The 25,548-nt window shown below is 33.7% G+C and overlaps 1 protein-coding gene across 1 annotated transcript in view; it reads right to left on the reverse strand.

The window, feature by feature from the left end:
- Positions 1-25,548, reverse strand: part of VPS13C (vacuolar protein sorting 13 homolog C) — a 182,176-nt gene that overhangs the window by 27,203 nt on the left and 129,425 nt on the right. The window contains exons 60-71 of the mRNA XM_027851985.1: positions 22,615-22,719; positions 21,552-21,716; positions 16,278-16,406; positions 15,885-16,018; positions 15,440-15,566; positions 12,520-12,755; positions 10,733-10,874; positions 7,480-7,620; positions 5,859-5,940; positions 5,683-5,752; positions 4,541-4,652; positions 4,266-4,379 (exon numbers count right to left, since the gene is read on the reverse strand). Of these exons, the coding sequence (XP_027707786.1) occupies positions 4,266-4,379; positions 4,541-4,652; positions 5,683-5,752; positions 5,859-5,940; positions 7,480-7,620; positions 10,733-10,874; positions 12,520-12,755; positions 15,440-15,566; positions 15,885-16,018; positions 16,278-16,406; positions 21,552-21,716; positions 22,615-22,719 (1,557 nt within the window). The remainder of the gene's footprint in view (positions 1-4,265; positions 4,380-4,540; positions 4,653-5,682; positions 5,753-5,858; positions 5,941-7,479; positions 7,621-10,732; positions 10,875-12,519; positions 12,756-15,439; positions 15,567-15,884; positions 16,019-16,277; positions 16,407-21,551; positions 21,717-22,614; positions 22,720-25,548) is intronic.

Consider the following 25,548-nt stretch of genomic DNA (forward strand, 5'->3'; position numbering starts at 1 on the left):
TGATGCCTCCTCTGCTCTCTATGACTTCTCAAAAATTATTAATAATTAGCTTACAACTATATTATCAAAACTGAATTACTGATGCAATAAAGGCAGCTAGGTGGCACAGTGAACAGAATGTTTGACCCACATTCAAATATGGCCTCAGATATTTACTAGCTGTGTGACCCTGGGTAAGTTATTTCACCTGTCTGCCTCAATTTTCTGACCGGTAAAATGGGATGATAATAATAGCACCTATCTCTCAGAGTTGTGGTGAGGATAAAATGAGATAATCTATGTAAACAGTTTCACAAACTTTTAAGCACCTTATAAATCCTAACTATTATTGTTGTTATTATTAATAATAATTGATACTTTGATAGACAGGTCATGAACAGTCCATATCAATGATTTTCCTTCTATTTTTTTTAAGATGATCAGCTCTCAGTTCAATATAGTGAAAGATTTCCAAATTCTGCATGGTTCCTTTCAATGAATTTGGAATGTCTCCCCACACATGTATCTTAAGAAAATTAAAATCAAATTTTTGTTCAAAATCTAAATATCCATTCATTCATTTAGCATTTACTGAGCAACCACTATAGGTTATGCTAGATACTACTACCATGGGAAAATAAGATATATCAAAGTAAGTAAATACAACATATATAAAGAGGAAATAACAAACTGATTTCCCCAAGGCTGGAGAGAGATACACAGCAGCTAGGGGGTAGAAGGAGAGGATCAGGAAAGGTCTTAAATATGCCATCAAATCTATGGAATCTATGAGGCAGAAATAAAAAAGGAACAACATCTGAAGGATAGGGAACAGTCTTGCAAAGTCATAAAATCAGGAGATGGAAATAATCGGTTCATATGAAGCAGTATATATGTATATATATATATATATATTTGGGATATAACCTCAAATTTCTTCTTAATGACATAAAAATGAAAAAGCAAGAAATGCCTAAAGGACTTTCAATGTCTGTTTTATAGTTCAAAGCACTTAAAGTCTTTTCACAGTGTGTTAGCATAAATATTTGTGGTTACAGTATAGCATGTTATCAAATGGTATGGCAGTAAAAACTATAAAAGAAGCCCAAACCAGGAAATGTTCAGGTCAATTTCTTGTCAATAATCTTTATTCAACTTTATACCTAAATTTTAGGTCATCTTAAAAAAAAATTTCTACAAATCCTGTAACAACACATTGGTACCAAATTATAACTATTGAGATGTTACTAACTGCTACTTCAATATTTCAGTATTACTGAAAGTAAATGCTGGGCGGGAAAGAGTTTGTGAACACACACACACACACACTCACACACACACACACACACACACACACACACACACACACAGAGATGACCATAAAAGATAAAATTGACATTTATACAAATTGAAGAGCTTTTGCACAAACAGAAACAATGCAGTTACAATCAGATGGGAATCAGCTGACTGGAAAAACATCTGTGTGTGTGTGTGTGTGTGTGTGTGTGTGCGCGCGCGCGTGTGTGTATACATGCACCTGAAAATACCACATATTATATTTATATGAATAGAAACCTAGCAGGTTAAAGAGTACGAACAGGTAGTTTTCAAAGAAGAAATGCAAGCTATCAATATCTAACTGACACTAATAAGGGAATTTCAGGTTAAAATAACTCTGCGGTTCCATCCCAAATCTATCAGAGTAGTAAAGAAGACTCTCTCCAAAAATGAAACTAACAACTGTTGAAAGTACAATGGGAAGACAGGTATACATGTGCTGTTTGTGGAGTTGTGAACAGGTCTAATCATTTTAGAAAATAAATTGGCATTAAATCCCCAAAGTCACTAAACTGTGCATACTCTTTGATCCAATGATACCACTACTACACATGTACTGCAAAGAAGTCAAAGATAGTTAGAAAGGACTCATATGTACAAAATTATCCACAGTAAAGCCTTTTGTTGAAGCAAAGAAATGGAAACACAGTGGATGCCTATTAATTGAGGAATTGTTCGATAAATTATAACATGTAAATTTGTATATAGATTACTAATAGAATATTATTGTGATATAATAAATGACAAAAGGAATGGTTGCGAAAAACCCTCTAAGACTCGTATCAATTGATGTAGTCAAGCATTAAGAACTAGGAAAACACAATGACCACAATAATGTAAAGGGAACAAGTTCTGAAGACTTAAGAATTCTGATCAATGCAATGACCAGTTATGATTCAGAAAATTAATGATGAAGCATGCCTCCAATTTCCTGACTAACAGGTGATGGACTAAAGATAATGGACAAGACATACATTTTCAGACATAACCAACATGTAAAATTCCTTTTGCTTGACGTATATACTTATTTGTAACGAGGAAGGTTTTTATTTTGTTTGGGGAAGGGGAAGGTAGAAGAAGGAGTAAGTGGCTATCCACGCAAGACAAAGAAGAAAATAAAGAACAAAGCACCAATGAAACAAAAAAGCATGCAGACAAAAGCGGAAAGAAGTTCAGGAAGGATACAGACAGCCAGGGAAATGTTATTATTATATTGTTAAATTTAACAACACTTTTAAAAATATTGCACGTAACAAAAGTTTACAGTGTTACATACAATCCAATTTTTTTGTTCTGATAAAGGTTATATATGAAGGTTGTACACTGAAATGTTCGTGTTTGGTAACATTTGCTAAGCTCATTATAAAAGGAAAAAAGTGAATGCTGACATGTTTTATGTGTATTGTCACAAATAACATAAGTGAATATAAAATATTAGTCAGTAAGCATGTTTGCCTTGTAACCAATTCATCATGCTACTTCAGATAGTTGTTTTAGAACTGTTTGTATTCTTAGTTACCTACTAACAATGCAGCAAAATACAAGAATTTCTCTAAGAATGCACAATGCTCTATAGCTATGGAATGCCTGTTGAAACATGAAAGGCTTTTGATATCCTAAATGCTTAGTTCTTAAGTTTATAATCTTCCATTTTGTAACTTCATAGGAAGACAACAGCAAACATTTTTCAATATAAAACTAAATATATACATGTGATGAACTAGTTTTCCTTTATCATTTGGCCATTTTCTAAGTATTTTACAAGAAGAATTCAGGAAGACTACTCGGAAAAGGGTATTTGGAAATGACAAGGCAAAAGCATATGATACTTTTTGTTTTGTTTTTAACATATACATCTGTCTACCCTCTAGTATGGCCGTGAAAAATATCACATTCACATTTTTGCCTGGGTATTTTACAGTTCTTGTCCAAGAAATGACTTTGGTGATGGGGTTCAAAGATAAACCCATAGAACCTATAGTTTTTACACCTCCAACAGGCTATAGCCCTTTTGAAATAGGAGGGGAGGAGGGAGGGGAATTATGGTTTACACTTTTCACGTTCACAATTCCCAGTGCACTTTAGAATAATGGGTAAATTTCTATCATCTCTAACAGAGTACTAGATTTTCTTTCAAAAACAGAAAAATTACCAAATTTGACTCTCTAATTGTGTCTAAATACCCAACCAGATTGATCTGTCAATTCAGAGAAAAGAGATAATCAATTCTATTTTTTTCATATCTTTCCAAACAACTGTTTCACTCAGCCAGTTGAATTAAAATGGCCAAACCAGTTAGTATGGAGCTATATACTCACTGACTAAATGCAGGATCTTAACATTTTTTGAAAGGATAATCTATTATTCCTCTAGCCTACTACATGTTTACTCATGTAAAGATGAGTTTACAGTGTTAGAGTGGGCAATATACATGATATATTTCTCTAAGTAGGCTAAAAAAGAAAAATGAAAAGGAGAAAAGCAAGGGGGAGTGTGAAGTTCAAATTTAGGGAAGTGAAAGGAATCCCATTTTCCTTTCACTGGGTTCTAACAAAATTTTTGAGAGGGAAAAATACAGCAACAGTATATAATACCAACTTCAGCATTTTCACATAATGATGAGACTTTCTGTTTAGACACTATTGATCCATTAAATGTTGGTTGACACTACCATGCTTAATTAAGAATAGTTTATGTCAGAGAATTCTTTAACTAGTCAATGAACTAAAGAGAGTTATTAATTTAGAACTGAAGAACATGCACTACTGTGGGACACTGGATCATGTACATGTTAAACACACTATTACATATTTTCCTTTATCAGACAAATCCACTCTAAGTCCTTGAAATAAAATCTCTACCTAATACAACATTTTCCCCAAATTTCAAAATGAATCCTTGTTATCTAATAATTTGTCTCCCATATTCCCAAAATAGTTACAGCATACCTTAATGGGAGAAATATGGAAATGTTCAAAGAAATTGAGACTTGATATGTCTGTCATGGATGTTTCCATTAATTCAGTGTTTAGAGCATCAATATCTTGCTGGATTAATTTAGTCTAGAAGAAATGAAATCATTAACAGAAAATCTTAATTATATTTTCTTTTTTAAAAAATCCATTCAATAAAAACATCTAATTTTGATTACTTAACACTCCATATTTTTCTAAGAGACAAAAGTGAAATTCTATGAGACTCTCAATGAAAAAATATGATTTACTCTTTTCCTTTCAGCTTCAGGATCAGTGGCTGGTGTGAAAAATGCAAGAATTGCACCTAAGAATCCTTGGTCAATTTTCAAAGCCATTTCCTGGATGAGAACCATAAAATACCTAGAAAAAAATAATAGATATTAATGGTAAATAATAACTTTTCCCATAAACACAACGATTGTACTACCATACTTTCAGCAATAGTTAAAGAGAACGACTAGAATCAAAAACTAACACTAATAGATCACAGCAAGCTTTACTCCATTCCCTCATTTGATTTTCACAACAGTCCTGTAAGGCAGGTACTAATTACATCTCTAGATGTAGATCTCATTTCTATTCAAAGAAAATGAAGCCCCAAGAAGGAAAGTGACTTATCAGTCCTAGGTCAATGATTTCTCGTTTTCTAGTCAAAGGCCACAGCAAAAGACTGCTACTTCATCTACTAAAAACTCTTTTATTAGGAGGTTAATGGGGTCCATGCGCATGTGAAATGATCCATTAGAAAACTATCATTAGTACTACAGTTTAAACACTTATGCCATTACTCAATTCTCTATAAAAATCAGACCTAGATGGCTGACAACTCATTTCTCACTAGGAATACAAATACAAACAAAAATAAAGACAGCTCCTGCCCTCAAGGAACTTACATTCTAATGAAGGAAGACAATACATAAAAAGAGAGGTGAGTAGAGAGAAGGTACCCACATGACAGTAAAGTCTGAGGAATGATGAAGGAAGCATAAAGGCCCTTGCCCACAAGGAAGAGGAAACAAGAGATGGCCAGCTTTTAAGAGTCGTAGGTTAAAGCCCTGCCTCTGGCATAGAGTAGCTCTATGAACATGGAAAAGTCAATGCACCTTTCAGTGCTCAAAGCAACTCTCTAAAATTATAAACTACAGACAAGATGCCAGTCTGTTTCAGTATACAGTTTCCACACTTCAAGTTTCCTATATCAATGCAAGTAGAGGTCCAAAACAAAAAATCATCATCATCATCATCAGAAAGTAGATTATCACACTCAAACAGGAAAAAAAAAAGATTTTATATTACAAATCAGTTTCTCAAGAAGTTTACCTTGACTTTATCAGAATGCTAGTAGCAATACAAGTGGAGACACATGCTAAAACTTCCTTACTTTACTTACTTGAATTGCAGCACTTTACTATACTCATTAAATCTTGTGATGATGCTAATATCAATAAATGGCCTGGGCTCTGAAAGGTAAAAAAGAGAAAATAATTGGTCTCTATACAAAAAAGTTAATATTTACTACCTCTGATAAACAGACATGCTTCAAATTAACTTTCACTTTTTCTCTACCTGAATCCAAAGCAATGGACTTTGGAGGGGCTACAGGATGAAATGCAACTGGGAACATTGAACCTGGTAACTGGTTATCAACCTAAAAGAAAAGGAAAGACAAAGGGGATTCAAATAAAAAAATATCCTTAAGGAATTTTCTGCTTTCATTTTGTCTTTATAATTTTTTTATTCTTATCTTCTACTTTTATAATACTTTTATTTTCTAATATAATCTTTTTTCTCTCTCCCCTAACTAGAGAAGCATCCCACATAATAACAAGAAAGAAGAGGCAAAAAAATGAAGTTCTGGAAAACCAACCAATTAGGAAAGATATGTAATTCACTACAACCCATATTTACCCACAAAGGTGAATTTTCTCATACCTTACTGAGGGGTAAACTTGGTAATTATAATTACAGTATTTCAATTTTTTTTCTTTCTATTTACATTATTCTTGTCATTGTATATACTGTTTCCAAGTTCTGTTTATTTATATACCATATCTGATCATTTATCATTCTTCTAAATATTCTTTATATTTATCTTTTACAATGCAGCAATATTAACTGACATTTCTGTACCACAATTTGTTTAGCTATTTCCCAATCAATGGGTATTTTCTTTTTTCCCATTTCTTTGCTACTATAAATATTTTGCTGTATATGAAACAGCTTAATTCTTGAGTTCAAGATATACTAAAATGAAGACATTGTTTTAAAAAGTCACAAATTATATCATTCTAAAGTTTATACATTCACAATATGACACCGTGACAAATACGAAGTAACACAGATACGATACCTAAATTAATAACTTGAGCAAAAGAGAGGATACAAAAAGGACAAAGAAAAAATATATGCCACTACACAAGCAATGTCAGGATTTACACACAGGCATTAATACAAATCTTTGTAGCTACATACCACATGGCCACTCTAACAGTAATAAATTTATTGGGTTACACTGGAAATTTCATGTCACATTAAACAAGGAGCATCAAGGAAAAAACTGACTTATTTCCAGAGAAAATAATGAAAATCTCTCATTATAAGTTAAAAACAAATGGACAGTGGAAACTCAATTTATTCAACCTGGGAAAGAGTCATAAACTGCATACGTAACTAAGAACTTCCCTGAGAAAAGGGTAGTGAGTCATGAGAATGCTGCCTCTCTATCTGGGAATAATTTCACGTGCCAAAGAGTTGTCATTGTTTTTAAAATAAAGTGTTAAAAAAAAAAACAACCCAAGACTTAAACAGTATGTTTTCAAAAAGTTTGATCCCTTCTTATAAGTGATTAAGAAAATATTAAAATGTCTTATTTTAAAATCATTTACTAGACACTTCAAACTCAACATATTTTATATCATCACATAAAACATTCTTTCTGGCAAACTGGAAAGTCTGGCCAAAATGAAGAATTCCAGTTCTTCTGCATTAATATGTATCAGTCAGGAGGTAAATAGATAAAATACATTTCTATACCTACTAGAAAGAGTTCTCTAACAACGTTGAGAAACTCAAAAAAATGCAGACACACAATCAAACCTCAAGTTAAAATTATAATCTCATTCTTAAAATTTGACTAATGACTTTATTCAGGTTCATTTTTTGAAACTAAAGATAAAAAAAATATTACCTGAATCCAGTACAACTGAGCCCGTAGACTTCTTTGGTGAGGAGACTGCTTAAATTCAACATGGATACCTGATAAGAAGTCTCGCTTAATACTACACCGGATTGGGACTCGCATTTCCATTGGGGATTTACTAAAATTAACCTAAAATGGAAAAAAGTTTATCAATATCTGAATGATATTTTTGATCTACAAGTACTGGATTTACATAAATTCTCCTACAGTAAGGGCAAAAGCACCATTTAAGGAACAGATAGCATCATTATAACAGGATACTTAGTATTTTTTTAGTATTTTTTTAATCAATGGGAAAAATATAAACATATATGTGTATACATACATACACATACATAGCCCTTATCTCATCAGAACTGTTGTAATCATTTAAAATGTTTTTTTTTTATATTTTTGTTGTTATTAATCTCCATCCACATTGACCTTAAGGTCAACAACTTGATTTTTTAAAAGTATGATATTTTTCTATTAAACACAAGGGAATGACAACTGGCAGCCTGTTCACTTAAGGAAAGTACTTATACATAGCATCAAGCTATATCAATAGGAAATAATTCTCCTGATGTTCAAATCTTATATACACTTTATTTTTACTGTGTCTACTGAATTAACCATACAGGTATTTATTCAATTTTCCAACTAGTAAAAAAAAAAATTAGTTCAACCAACACTAAGTACCTGGGGTAGCTAGGTGGTGCAGTGGATAGAGTGCCAGGCCTGAAGTCAGGAAGATTCATCTCCCTGAGTTCAAATCTGGCCTCAGACACTTACTAGATGTGGGACCCTGGGCAAGTTACTTAATCCTGTCTGCCTCAGTTTTCTAATCTGTAAAATGAGCTGGAGAAGGAAATGGCAAACCTTTCCAGTATCTTTGCCAAGAAAACCTCAAAGAGGGTCATGAAGAGTCAGAGAGGACTGAAAGGAATAAACAACAACAATTAAGTTCTACTATATATAAAAGTGTTCCATGCTGGGAATAAAAAAAAAATTTAGTATATTTCCTCAAGGAACCAATCATAATTGGTCTTATGAGAGAGGAGTGACTGCATATACAATAAGTATAATTAAAAGCACAATGTCCTAAGTACAAATTAGGGAGGCAAACAAAAGGTTTTGACAAGGCTGAGGAGGTAGAAATTAGATCTTTAGGAAAACATGAAAACAGAGAGTCATCTGAAAAAATATGAGAATTGAAAACTTGGGTATAGATGAGTATGCCAAAAGAGAGAGCAGCGAGAGGGAAGAAGTACCTTGATTGAGCTTTGGGAAAAGAGAATTACTCACCCTAGAAGGGCTAAAATTTGCTTGCCTGACCTGAATTCTCACTTTCAGCTACAAATGGACAGCAGAAACTGAAACTTCAATCTAGGAATAAGTCAAAAACTGTGTTCATGTAGCTGAAGATTTCTCTAATCAAATGGCAATAGGTCATATAAACACTACTTCTCTGCCTTAGAATACTTTTCACGTACCAAAGAGTCTTCCTGACTCCAGGCCCAGCACTCTATCCACTGAGCCACCTGGCTGCCTCCGAATAAAAGGGGCTAGGTGGAACAATGGATAGAGTACCAGTCCTAGAGTCAGGAAGACTCATCTTTCTGAGTTCAAATCTGGCCTTAGATACTTACTAGCTGTGTGACCCAGTGTGACACTTAACCATGTTGGCCTCAGTTTCCTCACCTATACAATGGGAAGGAGAAGGAAATAGCAAACCACTCCAGGATCTTTGCCAAGAAAACCCCAAATGGGGTCAAGAAGAAGACACAACTGAAAAAGGACTGAACAACAACAACACTAAATAATGTCAGATGGCTAATGAGTGTGTGTTTATGTCTTTTTTCCTATATAACAAAGCTGTATCTGATCTATGCATTAGAAACTGAGACTAAGAGGTAGAGGTGAGGAGAGAGTACATTTCAGCATGGAACACAACCCTTGCAAAGGCACAGAATCAGGAAATGAAATGCCATGTGCAAGTTATAGGAAGAAAGTCAGTTTGGCCAGAATATAGTGTGTATAAAAAGGAGTAATGATGGAAAGGTATGTTGGAATTAGATCAAGAAGGGTTTTAAATGCCAAACAGGAGTTTGTACTTGATAGCAGAGGCATTTAGGAGCCACTAGAGCTCGATGAATAGGGAAATAACCTGGTCAGACTTGTGCTTTAGGAATGTCCTTATAGCGGCCATGGTAGATTGGAGAGGGGAGAAATTTGAGGCAAGGAGACAAATTAGGAAACTATTACAGTAGCCCAGGAAGAGGTGATAAAGGCCTGAACTCTCACCTGTGGCTCCAAGAAGCTGTAGTATACACAGTAACCACACCCTGGTAAATCGTCTCAGCAAATGAATAAACCAGATTAAGAGTAACTGATAAGCCTCAAACCCATCCATGAGTTTGGAGTATTTCTACAAGCATGTGAAGACTTTCCCTGGCAGAATAGGCTGATGAGAAGAATTTGTTCCAACAGCCATGAAAGCAACTGAAGCAGGCGCTATGAGGTGCTTAGAGCTTGGTCAGGCACCAAAGATGCCAAGGTCATCTTGACTATTGTCCTGTTACTTGACTTCAATGACCCAGGAAGAGAAAGTGAGGCTGATGACTTTGTGTAACTCTGCTTCACTTTAATCCAATTCTTACACAAGTCAAGATATCACCTTGTGATGTCATTTGTCCTCTTCAAAAATTAAGGATGAACAACAATAGTTCAGATGAGCCGCTGCTTTTACTTCTACTTGACACATGTAGCACTTATGTATACCACAACTAATTTCAATTTCTAGAATCACACGCTTTTCAATTCAGAAAGGATTTTAAGTCATTTTGTACAAGCCCCTCATTTTACAGTTGAAGAAACTGAGTACAAGTTGTCAGGACTTGCCCAAAGTAGTTAAATGGCAGAGGTAATATTTGAACTCAGGTCCTCTGATGTCAGATTAAGTGCTGTCTCTTATTGCATCATCAAAATCTTCTTAAAAATTCTTGAAAATCTCCCATGAAGTCGTAACATAAAAGGACACTGTTACAACTAAAATAACTGATTACAATAACTTAAAAGGAAAAAAAACACAGTATTTGTAAATTTTTGAATGAAATTGGTTCAGTGCATATATGTCAAGTATTGTAATTCATAATTATTTGAATCTTTCTTAGTGGTATTTTGATTCTTATCAACCCTACTGAAAAATAGCATATACATAATTTTGTTTGACATTAATATCACAAAATAAAATTAACTATACCTCAAGATTGCCATCTAGTTTAATCCATTCATGCTCATTTGACCGAAGATACTTCTGATAGGCCTGTTCCAAAATAATTATTTGCTTTTGACTAAAAGGTTTCCACTTCCGTTTTGGTTTCATCTCCCAAACAACATCAGAGCTAGAAGAATTCAATAATAAAATTTACTTTAATAATATACATATCTAAACATGCTAAAACATTTACACAAAATTTTCATCCATCTCTAGAATATTGTGATAGCAATTTATTCTCAAGAATATATACATTTCAGAGCAGCTAGGTGGTAAAGTGGATAGAGCGTCGACCCTAGAGTCAGGAGATCCTGAGTTCAAATCTGGCCTCAGACATATAACACTTACTAGCTGTGTGAATCTGAGCAAGTCACTTAACCTCAATTGTCTCACCAAAAAATAATAAAAAATTAAATTAAAAAAAATTTTTAAAAGAATATATACATTTCAGAGATTTTAATAAATATTAAGATAAAATATGTTTTAACATAACTATTTTTCAAAGGATTCAAAAAAACAAAAGTTCCTCTAAAACAGGGGTACTTAGATTTTTTAATGTGTTATGGCAGTCTTATAACTTCTCAGAAAAATATTTTCAAATATTCATATGGTATTTTAGGGAAACCAATTATACAGAAATATAGTTATCCAAATATTGAAATAAACTCACAGACTGCAGCTTAACAACTTCTATACTAAAACATTTGCTGAATATTTAATACAGGATGCTGACTTCACATATAAAGACACATAAGAAAAAATAAGTTTTCACTTATATAACTGGTAGGTATTTAGTTACTTGTAGAGCTAACAAGGCTCTAAGAATACTTAGGGAACAACATTCAATTAAGACAGGATTTAAATGATATGATGAGAAAAAAATGATACAATGAACTAATAGTTTGTTTTTCTTTATTTTAAGAATAATAAGGAAAGATGGTTACATAGAATACATGAAAATCAATTTAAAAAATATTGCCTTTCCATCCCGCATATTTTCTTATGCAAGACCAAAAGGTAATTCTTTACATAGAACTCACATTGGCAGTCATTTCAAACTGAGTTTCTACAAAAGTACTGAGCAAGACAAAAAAACAAAAGGAGCTTTAAAAGTAAAATCTTTGTTAAATTTATGGCATGAACAAGACTTGCATTTTTGTAAGGTCCAAACTCACGCAATTATATACTTTATATAATTATAATATAATATAATATAATTTAATTATAATATAATCTTAATATATCTAGTAAAAGAATCAGTATGGTTGATTATATCTTTATGTTTTTCAGATAGCAACTCACTCCTAAAATAGTTTACTGAATTCAAGCAGGTTTAAAAAATAAGCAAAATCATTTTTTTGTGTGAGAGGGAACTTGACACAATGTAAAGCTGGGCTTAGAACCTGGAGGACTTGGGTTCAAGTCACACTCTAAGACATACTGCCGTGTAACCCTGGTCACAGAACCGTGCCTCCTGGTGCTTTTAGTAACTCATGCTGTCTTGACTGGTACCAGGAGTCTCTTCACCTAGCAGTTCTCTATGCCATGAAATCTCAAGTTTAGTCCCTATGTCCCAAGCCTTATTTTTCTATGTGGAGCTATTGACTTAGAGATCTAAAAGAAGTAACTTACACCATCACTCATAAATCTCTCAAGGATTATAGGTTAAGGGATTTAAAATTCGGAAAAAATTGTCTCCAAACATAACTGACAGATTATGTTAAATATTTCCAACTCAACAACTTTTAATAATTTTTTTCTTCCTTCCATACCTAGTTATCCCAATATAAGAGATTTCCTGCTTCTTTTCATTGTTAACTAGTGAAAGTCCAAGACTATGAAGCGACACATTTATTTCTTGATCAGCCTGCTCCATTTCTTCTGCTTGACGTGCTTTGGAAACCAATGCAACATCATCAGTAAAAAGCAGTACTCTCTGGCGTCCATCCAGGAATGATACCCAGTGTATCTGAATATTTGCATCGTACGGGAATTGTCCACATTCATCCTAAGATAACAGAAAAAATTCATTGAAAAATATATGTATTTAATATATAATGACTAAAGTAATTGAGGAATAATAATAATAACTGACATTAGTATAGTACGTCAATGTTTATTAAGCAACTTTATATGCATTACTTCATGAGATCATCACAACCATTCAGGGCAGTAGATACTATTATCCACATCTTGCAGATTAGCCAACAGTGGCTGAGGAGGTAAGTCACTTGACAATCACATAACTAGTTTATTTAAGAAGCAGGATTTGAACCTAATTCTCTCTTGACCCCAAGTACTACACTCTTTCCAATGTATCACAATTGTATCACTATGGAAAGTTTCCATTATCAATAATGGAATAAATTAGGCAAAGCTATATTGCTTTTAAAATTATACTAGTAGATTTCCTATAAAATACCACTCTATAGGAATAGCATTTTACTTATCAAAGTACTTTCATGTTCATCATCTCTTTTTCAGCCTCGTAAAAACCAAGTGAAACTGAGGAAAAAAGGAATATTGTCTCCCCTTTATAGTGGAGGAAAGTTTAACAAAGTCACCTAAGTAATTAGTGTGTAAAAGCACATAAAACGAGGAGCAGTAACTGATGTGGACAGCTCACAACAGCACCTATGACAAAGGATTTTGTACACTGTTCTTACTGTGATATTTATAGACCTAAGGTAATGGTGGGAAATATGGTGGGAAATCAATATGAGAAATGATTTCAAAAATAACTTCATTCTAATCTATTATGGTTCATTTATATGACACTGCAATCAATCAAAATAACCATATTTCTTTTAAGCATACTGCCATGTAAATGGTCTTTGATGATAAGCTTGACCTAATAACTTATTTAAAAACCTTCTACTGCTATGCACAGAAATTTTGTTTTAGTTTTTGTGTAAGTTTCAAAATAAAGTTTAAAAGACAGTACTTCATTTCTTCAGTACTATATAACAAAGAAATTAAGACACACATGAGTCCACATATCAAATGTATTCAATTCGAGATACATGTTAAGAAATACAAACTAGAGTAAATGGCAGAAGAGGGAAATCATAATGGTAAAGGATCTGAATCATAAGAAGGTAGAAATATTGAAGAAATTGAGATGTTTAGCCTGAGGGGAAGGGAATAAGCATTTATTAAGTGCCTACTACATGCCAGGTATTGTGCTTAGTGCTTTACAAATATAACTTCATTTGATCCTTACATAACAATCCTGGGAAACAGGTACTATCATTATTCCCACTTCATAGAGGCACAGGTTAAGTGACTTGACCAGGTTCACAAAGCTAGTCAGTGTCTAAGGCTAGATTTCAATTCAGGTCCTTCAAACTCTGGGCCCAGTGCTTTATCCACTATAGCACCCACCTGCTTCTCGGCCATTAGAAGGAAAGAAATACTGGGAAGAGACATGAGAGCTGTCTTCAACTATCTGGAGGGCTGCTGTGTGTGACAGAAATTAACCACTGCTCCACAGGTCAGGACATGAAGTGGGAAAAAATATTTCAATAACAGATGTCCAGCAAAGGAATGAGTTACCTACCAAAGTAGGAACACTCATTCTCATTACTAAAAACATTTAAGCATAAATTGGATGACAAATTTTCAAAGATTTTGTAGATGGGATTTCTGTATTAGCTGAAAGGCTGAACAATGACTTAACTTTTAAGGTTTCTATTAACTTGAGAAATCCATGAAAAACTTCTGACGTTTATCTTTATGGAGGTGTCAAATGCAAACTATTAGAGATGTATACAGCTTTGACTATTAAAGAATCAAAAAAAAAATTAAAAAATTTTTAAAAATCCACCAAGGAGGCAACATGGTGCAGTTTCAATAGTGCTGAATTTGAATGGCAGGGGGCCTAGGTTCAAATCCTCAGCCACTTATCACCTATGTAAACTCAGAGAAGTCACTCAACCTCCTCAGGCCTTAGTTTTCTCATCTATACAACAAGAACATTGGACCAGATGACTTTTAAGGTACCAAACCTAGGCTGTTCTGATCCTGTGAACCTCAGAGCCAAACAAACCCTGACTGTGTGTGGGCAAGGTCTAACTCAAGTCAGCACCCCTAGAACATAGGTCTGAAACCAGAAATGAAATAAGACACTTGTAGTCTGTCTAATAATTAACAAAAGGAGATTTACTTAGCCATTTACTTAGAAAGACATTCAGAGTACAAAAGAGATATTCAACCAGGATATAGTCTTGATTCCGCTAAGAATAGTTCTCTTGTGTTGGTATTGGTCACTGTATCACTCAACAGCCTGAGCCTTAGCCCCTTAACACAATTCATTTTTGAAGGCAGTTTCAACAACTTTTAAGAAAATATTATCTTGCATGGAAAAGAAAGGAAGGAGTCTTAAGAATATGCTTATATTACACACCTTTCTATTTAATCAAATTTTTTCACAGTCTTAAAAATATCTCTAACATGCCACTCTATCCCAAATTTCTCTTAATCTGCAGACACAAGACTAAAGGGCTAAACTAATTTTTTATCTTCAATTTTAAATACAATAGTTTTAGTCCAAATGGAAATATTCTTCACATGAACCAAAGTATTCACATAGTATCATATGGCAAGAAAGACCTTTGTGTAGTCACCCTGACTAATTTCTTCACATCCAAAAATGGTTATATTTAATAGCATACATTTCTTTTTAAGCTATACCTTTAAAAGACCATGTTCTCCCACATTTTCTGCATATTTCCATGTTAGTTTTTTGGTACCAGTAGGATCTGCCCAAGCAAAGAGACGCACTTGTCTTGGTAGTAAGACCATTTCTTCCTGTAATCCACTAAAGTAAAAATGACAGAGTAGAGAGAAAGGAAAAATGATAAAATGAAAATGGAGAAACATGTAAAATGTATACTATTAATTCTAACTACAAGTAATTCCATATTTCAAGGCTTTTTTAATAACTCCTATTATATCATTAAGTGATATGCAAGTTTACATAAAATATTACAAGAAATGTAATATTCTCACAAGGTGCACTTAATAGATAATGAAACAAAAGGAAGAGATGTGTTTGAGTGAACAGGCATTAATTTGCAAAAGGAAATACAGATTATATCTACAAGAAACCTATATTTCCTACTAACGCTTTACATACCTCTGTTTATACTGAAGAATATCCCATGGGGTATGGTTAATGATCAGAGCAGGTGCTGATCCTCCATGGTAATCAGAGAAGGTTATCACAGTTGAATGCTCAGCAATGTTTACATCTACCAAGATACCTCCATTCTATCATAGGGAAGAAAAGCATGAGTAGTGTTTAAAATTAATATTTAAATTCAAAAAAAGTTTTCAAGGAAAAACTTTTATCATTTGCTTTAAAATAAAAACTTCCTTTTCTCAAATACTTGCCAGATTCTAATTTATACACCACCATTCAATGAGATTTTCTTAAACTGAATATCAGTAAATTTTTAAAAGTAGTACACCAGATTATCTTAAAATAATTTTAAAAATGAAGACAGTCTGACAAAAGGTCAAAACTTACCAGTTCTTCTAAGCTCAATAAAGTGCCATTGTCTTGTTGATTGTAAAAGAATGGCTTAGAGGATCCCTCACAGCCCACCACACGAACACAGAGTTTGCCTGACAAATTTTCAGGCCAAAATGGAAGACACTGAAAATAGAAAAAGTGGCTATTAGTCTGTTCACCCAGCAGTTTAGTCATAAAGAAGCTATGTTAGTTTCCTAAGATTTGGGATTTAGAAAAATGTCCCAACAATTACAACCAACCCAAAGTAGAATTAGATGTCTCAGAAGCTAATGAATTTGACTCCATTATAAATCTTTAAGCCAGGGATTTCTAACCTGGGACCCATGAAATATTTTTTAGTTGTTGATAAATGTATTTAAATATAATTCATTTCCTTTGTACTTTTATGTACTTCTATCTATATTTTTTATTCATTTAAAAACACGATTCTGAAAAGCAGTCCACACTTTTCACCAGACTACCAAAGAGGTTCATGACACACAGAACAGGTGAAGAACTTCTGCTCCAAGGAAAAGGCATGGTAACTGCTTTTAGGGAGATAATGTAGAGGAAGGCACCTGCATTACATCAGATAGTCCCTGAAGTTCTAAGACTGACTTATCGCACCTCCTTTACCAAGGCCAATCTCTCTGTTTGTAACTTGATTTTCGTCTTCAGCAGATCACTCTACTATTATCACTACCGTCTCTTTTATCTTCAATCTCTATCTACGAGCTCCTTCCCCACTGTGTGCAAATACACCCATGTGTCTACACAACCTTAGAAAGCCCTCATTTGATCAAAGCAACCACCACCCTACTAGCTATTATTTGAGATCTCTCCTCCCTTTCTAAAGAAAGCTGTCTACATTTGATACCTTTATTTCTCCTCTCACTTTCTTCTCTAAACCCTCTAAAATCTGGCTTCCAATCTCATGGTTTAAATGAAAATTCTTTCTCCACATTGTACACAGTAACAGCAACAATGTGCGACGATCAACTTTGACAGCTCTTCTCGGCAATGCGATGATCCAAGACAAATCCAAAAGACTCAGGATGGAAGATGCTATCCACATCCACAGAAAGAACTATGGAGTCTGAATGCAAATCGAAGCATACAATTTTCACTTCTCTTTTCCTTTCTCACAGTTTTCCCTCTTTGTTCTGAATCTTCTTTCACAACGCAACTAATGCGGAAATAAGTTTAATATGATTGTACACGCATAACACATATCAGATTGCTTGTTGTCTTAGGGAGGGGATCAAGGAGGGAGGGAGGTAGAAAAAAAAACTGGAACTCAAAATCCTATAAAAATGAATGTTGAAAACTATCTTTACATGTTAGTGGAAAAAATAAAATACTACTAAGTGAGGGGAAAAAAGGAATTTCTTTCTCCAAAGTTATCAATCATATTTTAATTGAAAATGTTATGTCCTTATTTTAATCCTCATCTATTTTGAACTCTCTTACTAGAGTTCTCTTACTAGACTTTCTCTTCCATTTACTTCTCCTACCTATCCACTTGTCAGCATCTTTTGCTAAATCTTCATCCATGCCATGCCCACTAAATCTGTATGTCCCCAAGGTACTGTCACTGACCCTCTTCTCTTTTCTGTCTATTCTATGTCACTTAGTGATCTCATCATCTCACTGCGGATGATTCTTAGATCTTTATATCCTACCATAGAGCCTCTCCTGTGTTCCAGCTTCACATCACCAAATGCCTATTGAACATCTCACAAACTATATGTCCCAGAGGCATCTCAAACTCAACATGTCCCAAATAGAACTCATTATCTTTCCCCAAAAATATATTTTTTTAATTTAATTTCTAATTTATGGAATAAAAACAAGCATTTCCATAACATAGTATAATAAAAAAAAAGATTGCACATGAAATTGCAAATCTACTGTGCACAATTTGCTATCTGTTTTAAATATATAATCAAGTTTCATATAAATTTCTTTTTTTTCTTGCCTCCTTCCCCCTCCCCCTACCCTAAAGATGGCTACCATTAGTCACAAATAGGTATATATATGTAAATTTATTCGACACATATTTTTATTTATCAGTTATTTCTCTGGATACAGATAGCTTCTTTCTTCATGTGACTTTTATGGTTAATTTGGGTATTTAGAATAGTCGAAATGACTTAATCACTCAAAGTTGTTCTTAAAACAATCTTGCTGTTACTATATACAATGTTCTCTTGGTTCTACTCATTTCGCTCTTCATTATTTCATGCAAGTCTTTCCATGTTTTTCTAAGATCATTGAGCTTATCATTTCTTATATCACAGTAGTATTCCATCACAATCATATACCACAACTTATTCATCCATTTTTCAATCGATGGGCATCCCTGCAAATTCCAGTTCTTTGCCACCACAAAGAGGGCTGCTATAAATATATTAAAACATATAGGTTCTTTTCCTTGTTCCCTAATCATCTTTGGAAACAGACCGAGTAGTGGCATTGCTAGGTCAAAGGGCATAAACAGTTTAATAACTCTTTGGGCATAATTCCAGATTGCTCTCCAAAATAGTTAGATCAGCTCACAATTCCACCAACAGTGAATTAGTGTCCCAATTTTTCCTTATCCCTTCCAACCCCTTTCACCCTCCCCTTCAATCATTTTAGCCAATTTGGTAGGTGTAAAATGTTATCTCAAGGTTCTTTTAATTTGCATTTCTCTAACTGATAATAATCTAGACTTCTAGAGCATTTCTTCATACGATTATAAATTATTTTGATTTCTTCCTTGGAAAACTAACTGTTTGTATCCTTTGATCCTTTATCAATTGGGGTATGACTCACATTCTTATAGATTTGACAAAGTTCTTTACCATATTTGAGATATGAGACCTTTATTTGAGAACTATCTATAAAACTTTTCCCCTTTCTGCTTTCCTTCTAATCTTGACTATATTTGTCTTATTTATACAAAAACTTCTTAATTTAATGTAATTTAAATTATCCATTTTATACCTAACTTTGTTCTCTATCTCTTGTTTATTCATAAATTGCTTGCCTATCCATAAGTCTGATAAGTAATATGTTCCATATTCTAATTTTCTTGTAATATCTCTCTTAATATCTAGGTCATGTCTCCATTTTGACCTTACCTCAGTAAACGGGGTAAGATACTGGTCTATGCCCAGTTTCTGTCATGCTGCTTTCCAATTTTCCCAAAAATTTTTATCAAACGCTGAATTCCTATCACAAAATCTGAAGTCTTTACACTTGTCAAATACAAGGTTATTATATTTATTTGCTCCTGTAAATAGTATATCTACTCTGTTCCATTGATCTACATTTCCATTTCTTAACCAGTACCAGATAGTTTTGATAATTACTACTTTATAATATAGTTTTAGATCTGTACTGTTAAACTTCATTAATTTATATTTTTTCATCAGTTCCTTTGATATTCTTAACTTTTTGGTCTTCCAAATGAATTGTTATTGTTTTTTCTAATTCAGTAAAATAATTTTTGGTAATTTAATTGGGATGGCATTGAATATATAATTAGTTTAGGTAAAATTGTCATTCTTATTAGATTGGTCCTGCCTACTCATTAACAATTAATAGTTCTCCAATTATTTAAATCTGATTTTATTTGCATAAAAATACACTCTTCACTTTCTAGACCGATTAAGAGAAACTGGTCAAACAATCCACATAGAAAATTGCAAATGGATAAAGAATGCCTATTTGATTTTTAACTCATGGAAAATACTTGTTTTAAAAATAAGTTTAATGGGGCAGCTAGGTGGCACACCCAGCCTTGGAGTCAGGAGGACCTGAGTTCAAATCCAGCCTCAGACACTGGACACTTACTAGCTGTGTGACCCTAGGCAAGTCACTTAATCCTCATTTCCTAACCAAAAGTTTAAGCACTTTAGAACTATGACCAAAGGGCTATAAAATTGTGCATATCCTTTGACCCAGAAATAAGCAACACCACTGCTAAGTCTATACCCCAAAGCGATCAAAGGAAAAGGAGAAAGACCTCTAGGTACACAGATATTTATAGCAGATTCTTTTTGTGGGCAAAGAACTGGAAACTGAGGTGATGCCCATCAATTGGGGAACAGTTGAACAAGTTATAGTGTATGAATGTGATGGAATACTACTGTCCTTTAAGAACTAATGAAGGGGATGGTTTCAGAGAAAGCTGGGAAAACTTATATGAACTGAAACAAAATGAAGTGAGCAGAACCAGGAGAAAAATAAACACAGTAAGAACAATATTATAAAGACAATCAACAGTGAAAGACTTAGCGACTCTGATCAATATGATCCACAACAGTTCCAAAGGACTTGTGAATATTATCCACCTTTAGAGAGAGAACTGATGAACTCCAAAGTACATTTTTTTCATTTTTTTTCTTTTTTTCCCTGAATATGGCTAATGTGAAAAATGTTTTACATGGTTTCATATGTATAATGGGTAGTGTATTTCTTGCCTTCTCAAAAGGTAGGAGAAGGAACAAAGGAAGGTAGAGAATTTGGAACTAAAAATAAAAATTTAATTTAAAAATTAAAAAGCTTGACTTAGCAGCTACTTTTATTTTATTTTACACTGAAATAAATGATATTGGATGTACATGAATCTGTTTCTAAACGTTCACTTATTTTTTTCTGAAACACCAAGTCCTATGCTAATTCTTAGCTTTATTATCTTTCTTAATATTCAAACAACACAAACTGTTCCTTTTATCTCCAAATCCTCCTCTCCCCCTTCCAGGTTCAGGTCAAGGTCTCTGTTCCTCCAGCCATTCCAGCCCATAGTGATTTTTTTCCCTTCTTTGAATTCCCCTGTACTTTCTTATTCTTGGTGAGTTCCTTTACTTCTCTGAGTTTCAGTGTCCTTCTCTGTTAAATAAGAGGATCTAAAAAGCTTTGATCATTTATACCTCACATCTTCATACTTCTTATATAGTACTGTACTGTTGAGATGTTTCATGGGTGTAAGTCTCATTCCCTTAATATGAATGCAGACACTACTTTTTCATTTCACCTATTGAGCATAGATGTTCAATACTTGTTCTTTAAATATCTGGTTAAATTATGTTGTGAGTGAATGTTATCAACATGTCTCATCTTTGAATATACACAGTTATAATATGAAAGGGAAAAAGCTTTTCTAAGTGATGGACTTTATATAGAAACCTGGTAAAAGAGTGTCATTATGGCCCTCAGAAGGCCAAAGAGAAAGGTATTTTCTACATATATGCCATTATTTATTAGAAAATAATTTACAATAATATTAATGAAATATTTTACCTCAGAAGAAGCAACATAGTTCCATTTATTTGTTGGTAATGAGCCATCAAATGCAATTTCTCCAACTTCTAATTCCATTGAAGACTTATTGGCAATGGTAAAGAAAGGAGTCAGAGTAACTATCCTTGTAAGATTAAAACTGCTCATTTTGATGCTAACTCCTACCTAGGGGAGGAAAAAAGATTAATATCACACTTCATCCTACCTATTTTAGCCAAACATGAATAACAAAAAAGGCATCTTTAGAATTAAAATAAAGACTTTAAAATGTTGACGATCTATTATCATTTTAATGCTGCAATTTTTTTTAATTAAGCATTTTTCTGCAATTAATGACCTTTCAAGAAGATCCAAAATATTGTACTTTCACTTTGACACCATTGGCAACCAATTCAAAAAGCATTTTTTAATTTCATTAATGCATTAACAGTAAATGAGTATATGTATAGATGAAAATAATTGTATTGAACTTTTCTATTATCTCTTTAATTTTCAAATACAGAGAATTGTTCAACTATTTGTAAAATCCATGACACACAATAATATAGTATTATCATTAAGTAATTCCAATACAATATCAAAACAGTTGCTAGGTTCAACTGATACATTTTGTATATACAGCCAACTCTGGGAATAAATTTAATAAATATTAAAGATGGTGTTTTCTTTTTCTAACCCCATATTACTATAGGAAAAAATTCAAGGTATTTCAGATATTAAAAAAAAATCATTTTAAAGAGGCAAAAGAACTTGAACAGTCCAATCACAACACCCTGAAAATTGACCAATGCAGCCAGTAACTTAAATTTTAAAAGGCAAAGACATGTCCAGAGATTAGGGTAATTCACATAAAATACCAGATTTCTGATTCTCAGGATATCAAGTTTACTTGATATAAAATATCTGTATATTCTATTATTTATTATATTATAATATTGATATATCATAGCTGTATATTATTTACTTGATATAAAATATCAAATACTGTCAGGAACAGCTTGGATTACTATTACTGTGGTAAATATGAACACCAGATAAGATTAATAAACAAGCAGCATCTTACCAGATATTCCATATTATTGGCAGGACATTTTACACAACCATAGCTTCCTACTGTGTCCAGTGAGAAACTACTGGACCAAGCACTAGTTGAAATTCTTAATTGAACCTGCACCAGAGAATATATATCATATTATTTAAAATTGGTTGACAGTGTATCAATTTTAGTTGGTGAAATGTTGTTAAGCATTTCTCCTTGTTACCCTAGAACACAGTGAATCTGTGGACCTAAGACAAAATAAAAAAATAAACAACAAAGTCAAATAAAATTAGGCCCTGGGAAATTCTCCAACTTGGACAAATAATAGAAAACTTCTAAACTTCACTTTCCTCATTTGTAAATAATACCTATATGAAGAACCAACTTACAAGGCTGACATGAGGATAAAGTCAGAGTATATAAAGTTTTTTTGCAAAACTTAAGTGCCATGTAAGCACATCTAAAGTCAGCTGACATAGAAACCAAGGTTGGTGAACTGAATTTCCCAGCGTGGGAGGAATCTGAGATGAAGCTGCCAAGGAAACCACAATCAGAGTGGAAGGAGTCAGGAAGTGAGTGATAAAGAAAATAAGGAAGGGGTGAGAGTGGAGGAAGGGAGAAACTGAAATTACCGAAGATTTCAGGGGAAAAAAAAATCTCAAAGACCTTGAAAATAGCTTTCAGATGGAGTAAACAAAATCAGACCTTTATGAAAAGTGCAAAATGAAGGGAAATGATTCAACATTTGATGAGACAGAAGACTCTATGGAACTTGTGGAGAACACGGAACAATAACATGTTGTTCCAAGTGGTTTAAAAGAGAAATGAGAATTATGAGAGCAGAATTGATGACCTGCACAGCAAAAATAATGAACAGAATAGGCAAGCCTCCAAAGGCAAGTCTCATCAAAGAAACAAAAGAACAACAGTTAGGGAATTCAAATACATAGAAATAAAGGACAACCTAGAAGAAAACAAGAAAAACTCCCCCAAAATCCCAAAATATAAATAAATCTTAACACCACAATGTAGGATATAATAAAAAAGAACTGTCTGGAACTTCTGAACATAGTAAATGAAATCTCAATGGAAAGAATTCACAGATGACCTCCAGGAAAAAAACAAAAACAAAAGCAAAAAACCCAAGGCTAAAAACTGCAAGACACATAGTGGTTAAATTTAACAATTCAATTCAGAAGCAATAAATTCTTCAAGCAAGAAAGACTATCAAATACAAAGGAAGGGACATTCAAATTATGCAAGACTATTTTTCATCCATTAGAAAAAGAAACAGGGAATGGAATGTGTCCTGAAAAGAACTGGAATTCGGGATGCACCCCAGCATGATCTATAGTGCATGTCTAAGCTTAACCACAGAGGATAAAAGATGGACATTCAGTAACAAAGAAGAGTTTGAAACATATTTTAGAAGAAAAACAGAACTGAAGAAATTATTTGTTTTCTAAACACTCCAATCAACAGAACTACAGGAGTGAATAAATGCAGAAGCAACAGAGTAACAACAGAAAGACCAGTAAGAGACTTCTTTCTAAAAACAGGAGGCAGCAGTGAAGGTGGAAATTTGGTAGAAGTAACAGTGAAAAGGTGGACAAGGGGCTTTATGGAAGAACCTGGACACATCCTGCCTATAGGTGAATGCTTCTGTTGTGGGACTACATTACAACACAAGATGGTACATTAAAGGGGAAGGGGGAAGAGGGAGATAGAGAAGACTGAGTGTTGTGCCAGGGTCAAATCTAGGACTAACAATAAGGGTAAAGTGACCTTTGTGATCTCAGAAAGAGAAGAATCTACAGTGGAGTGGGTGAGATGGAGGGTGGAAAGATTAAAAAGGGAAATGAGAAGGAAGGAGGCCTTCCTTGAGAGTTAGAAAGGGGTTCCACTGAAGAACACTCCTTTGGATGAAGGGAAATGAGGACCTTACACTGGATAAGACATGGAGGACTTGGTGCCTGAAAAATCTACTTGCCAGGTAAAGGGGGAGCTGGAACCCCTAGGGACAAATGGTACTGGGAGAAGTGGGAGAGTATGGACACAATAAGATTTCCGGTGAAAAAAAGTCAATTAGAGAGGGAGGCACAATGGAAAAGGGGAATCCATAAGCTAAGTCCAACAAAGAATTGGCAATAAGCAGCTAGAGGGCAGAGCCTAGAATGAATACCTTGGAAGCTTTGATTGTATAAAGAATACAGAGAAGAGAGAGACCAGAGATTATAAGGGTCATGAATCCAAGAGTCTAGAGGAAACTGAAAGAGAAGATGGACAATGAAGAGAGTGAAAGAAATCCTTTTTGGGAAGGGGTACCAAAAAAAATTAGTTTTTAAAAAACTAATGTACTAACTGAAGGGAAGGAAAGGAAGGGGGAATCTACTTGACTGTAAGGAAAAAAGAAGGGGGAAATATATAACCAGATAAAAGCAGGAGAGAGGAACAAATAAGCAAAGCCCTAAAGGGAAAAAAGTAACAAACAAAAAGAGGGAATCAGATTAGAGGAAGAGAGTGAGTGGGAACAGGTCCACCTTAAAAAAAAATTAAAATAAAATAACTGAAGACATAATACTGTGTTTACAGCAAAAGAGGGGGAAATAATAACTTGAAAAAAAAACAATTTTAGAGACAGATGGAGGAAAATATAGACCGAATTTTTGTGACTTTAAATGTGAATCGATTAAATAATCCAATAAAAGTAGAGTAACAGATTAGATTAAAAAATTAAAGTCCTTACAAGAAACACATTTTAAAAACAAAAACAAACATAAAACAGTCAAGAGAAATACAAAAAGGTAAAAACACAAAAAACCAATCATAAGGGACTAAAGGGTAAATTGCTGACATTCAAATATGGGGAGATGATACATGTGTCCATTCTGAACCCTATTATTGGGATTAGAGAGAAAGTCTAATTAGATGAAGTCTAGGACTAGTTCCACTACATCT

This window comes from Vombatus ursinus, unplaced genomic scaffold (genome assembly GCF_900497805.2).
Source record: "Vombatus ursinus unplaced genomic scaffold, bare-nosed wombat genome assembly UNPS02009205.1, whole genome shotgun sequence".
NCBI classification, from domain to species: Eukaryota; Metazoa; Chordata; class Mammalia; order Diprotodontia; family Vombatidae; genus Vombatus; species Vombatus ursinus.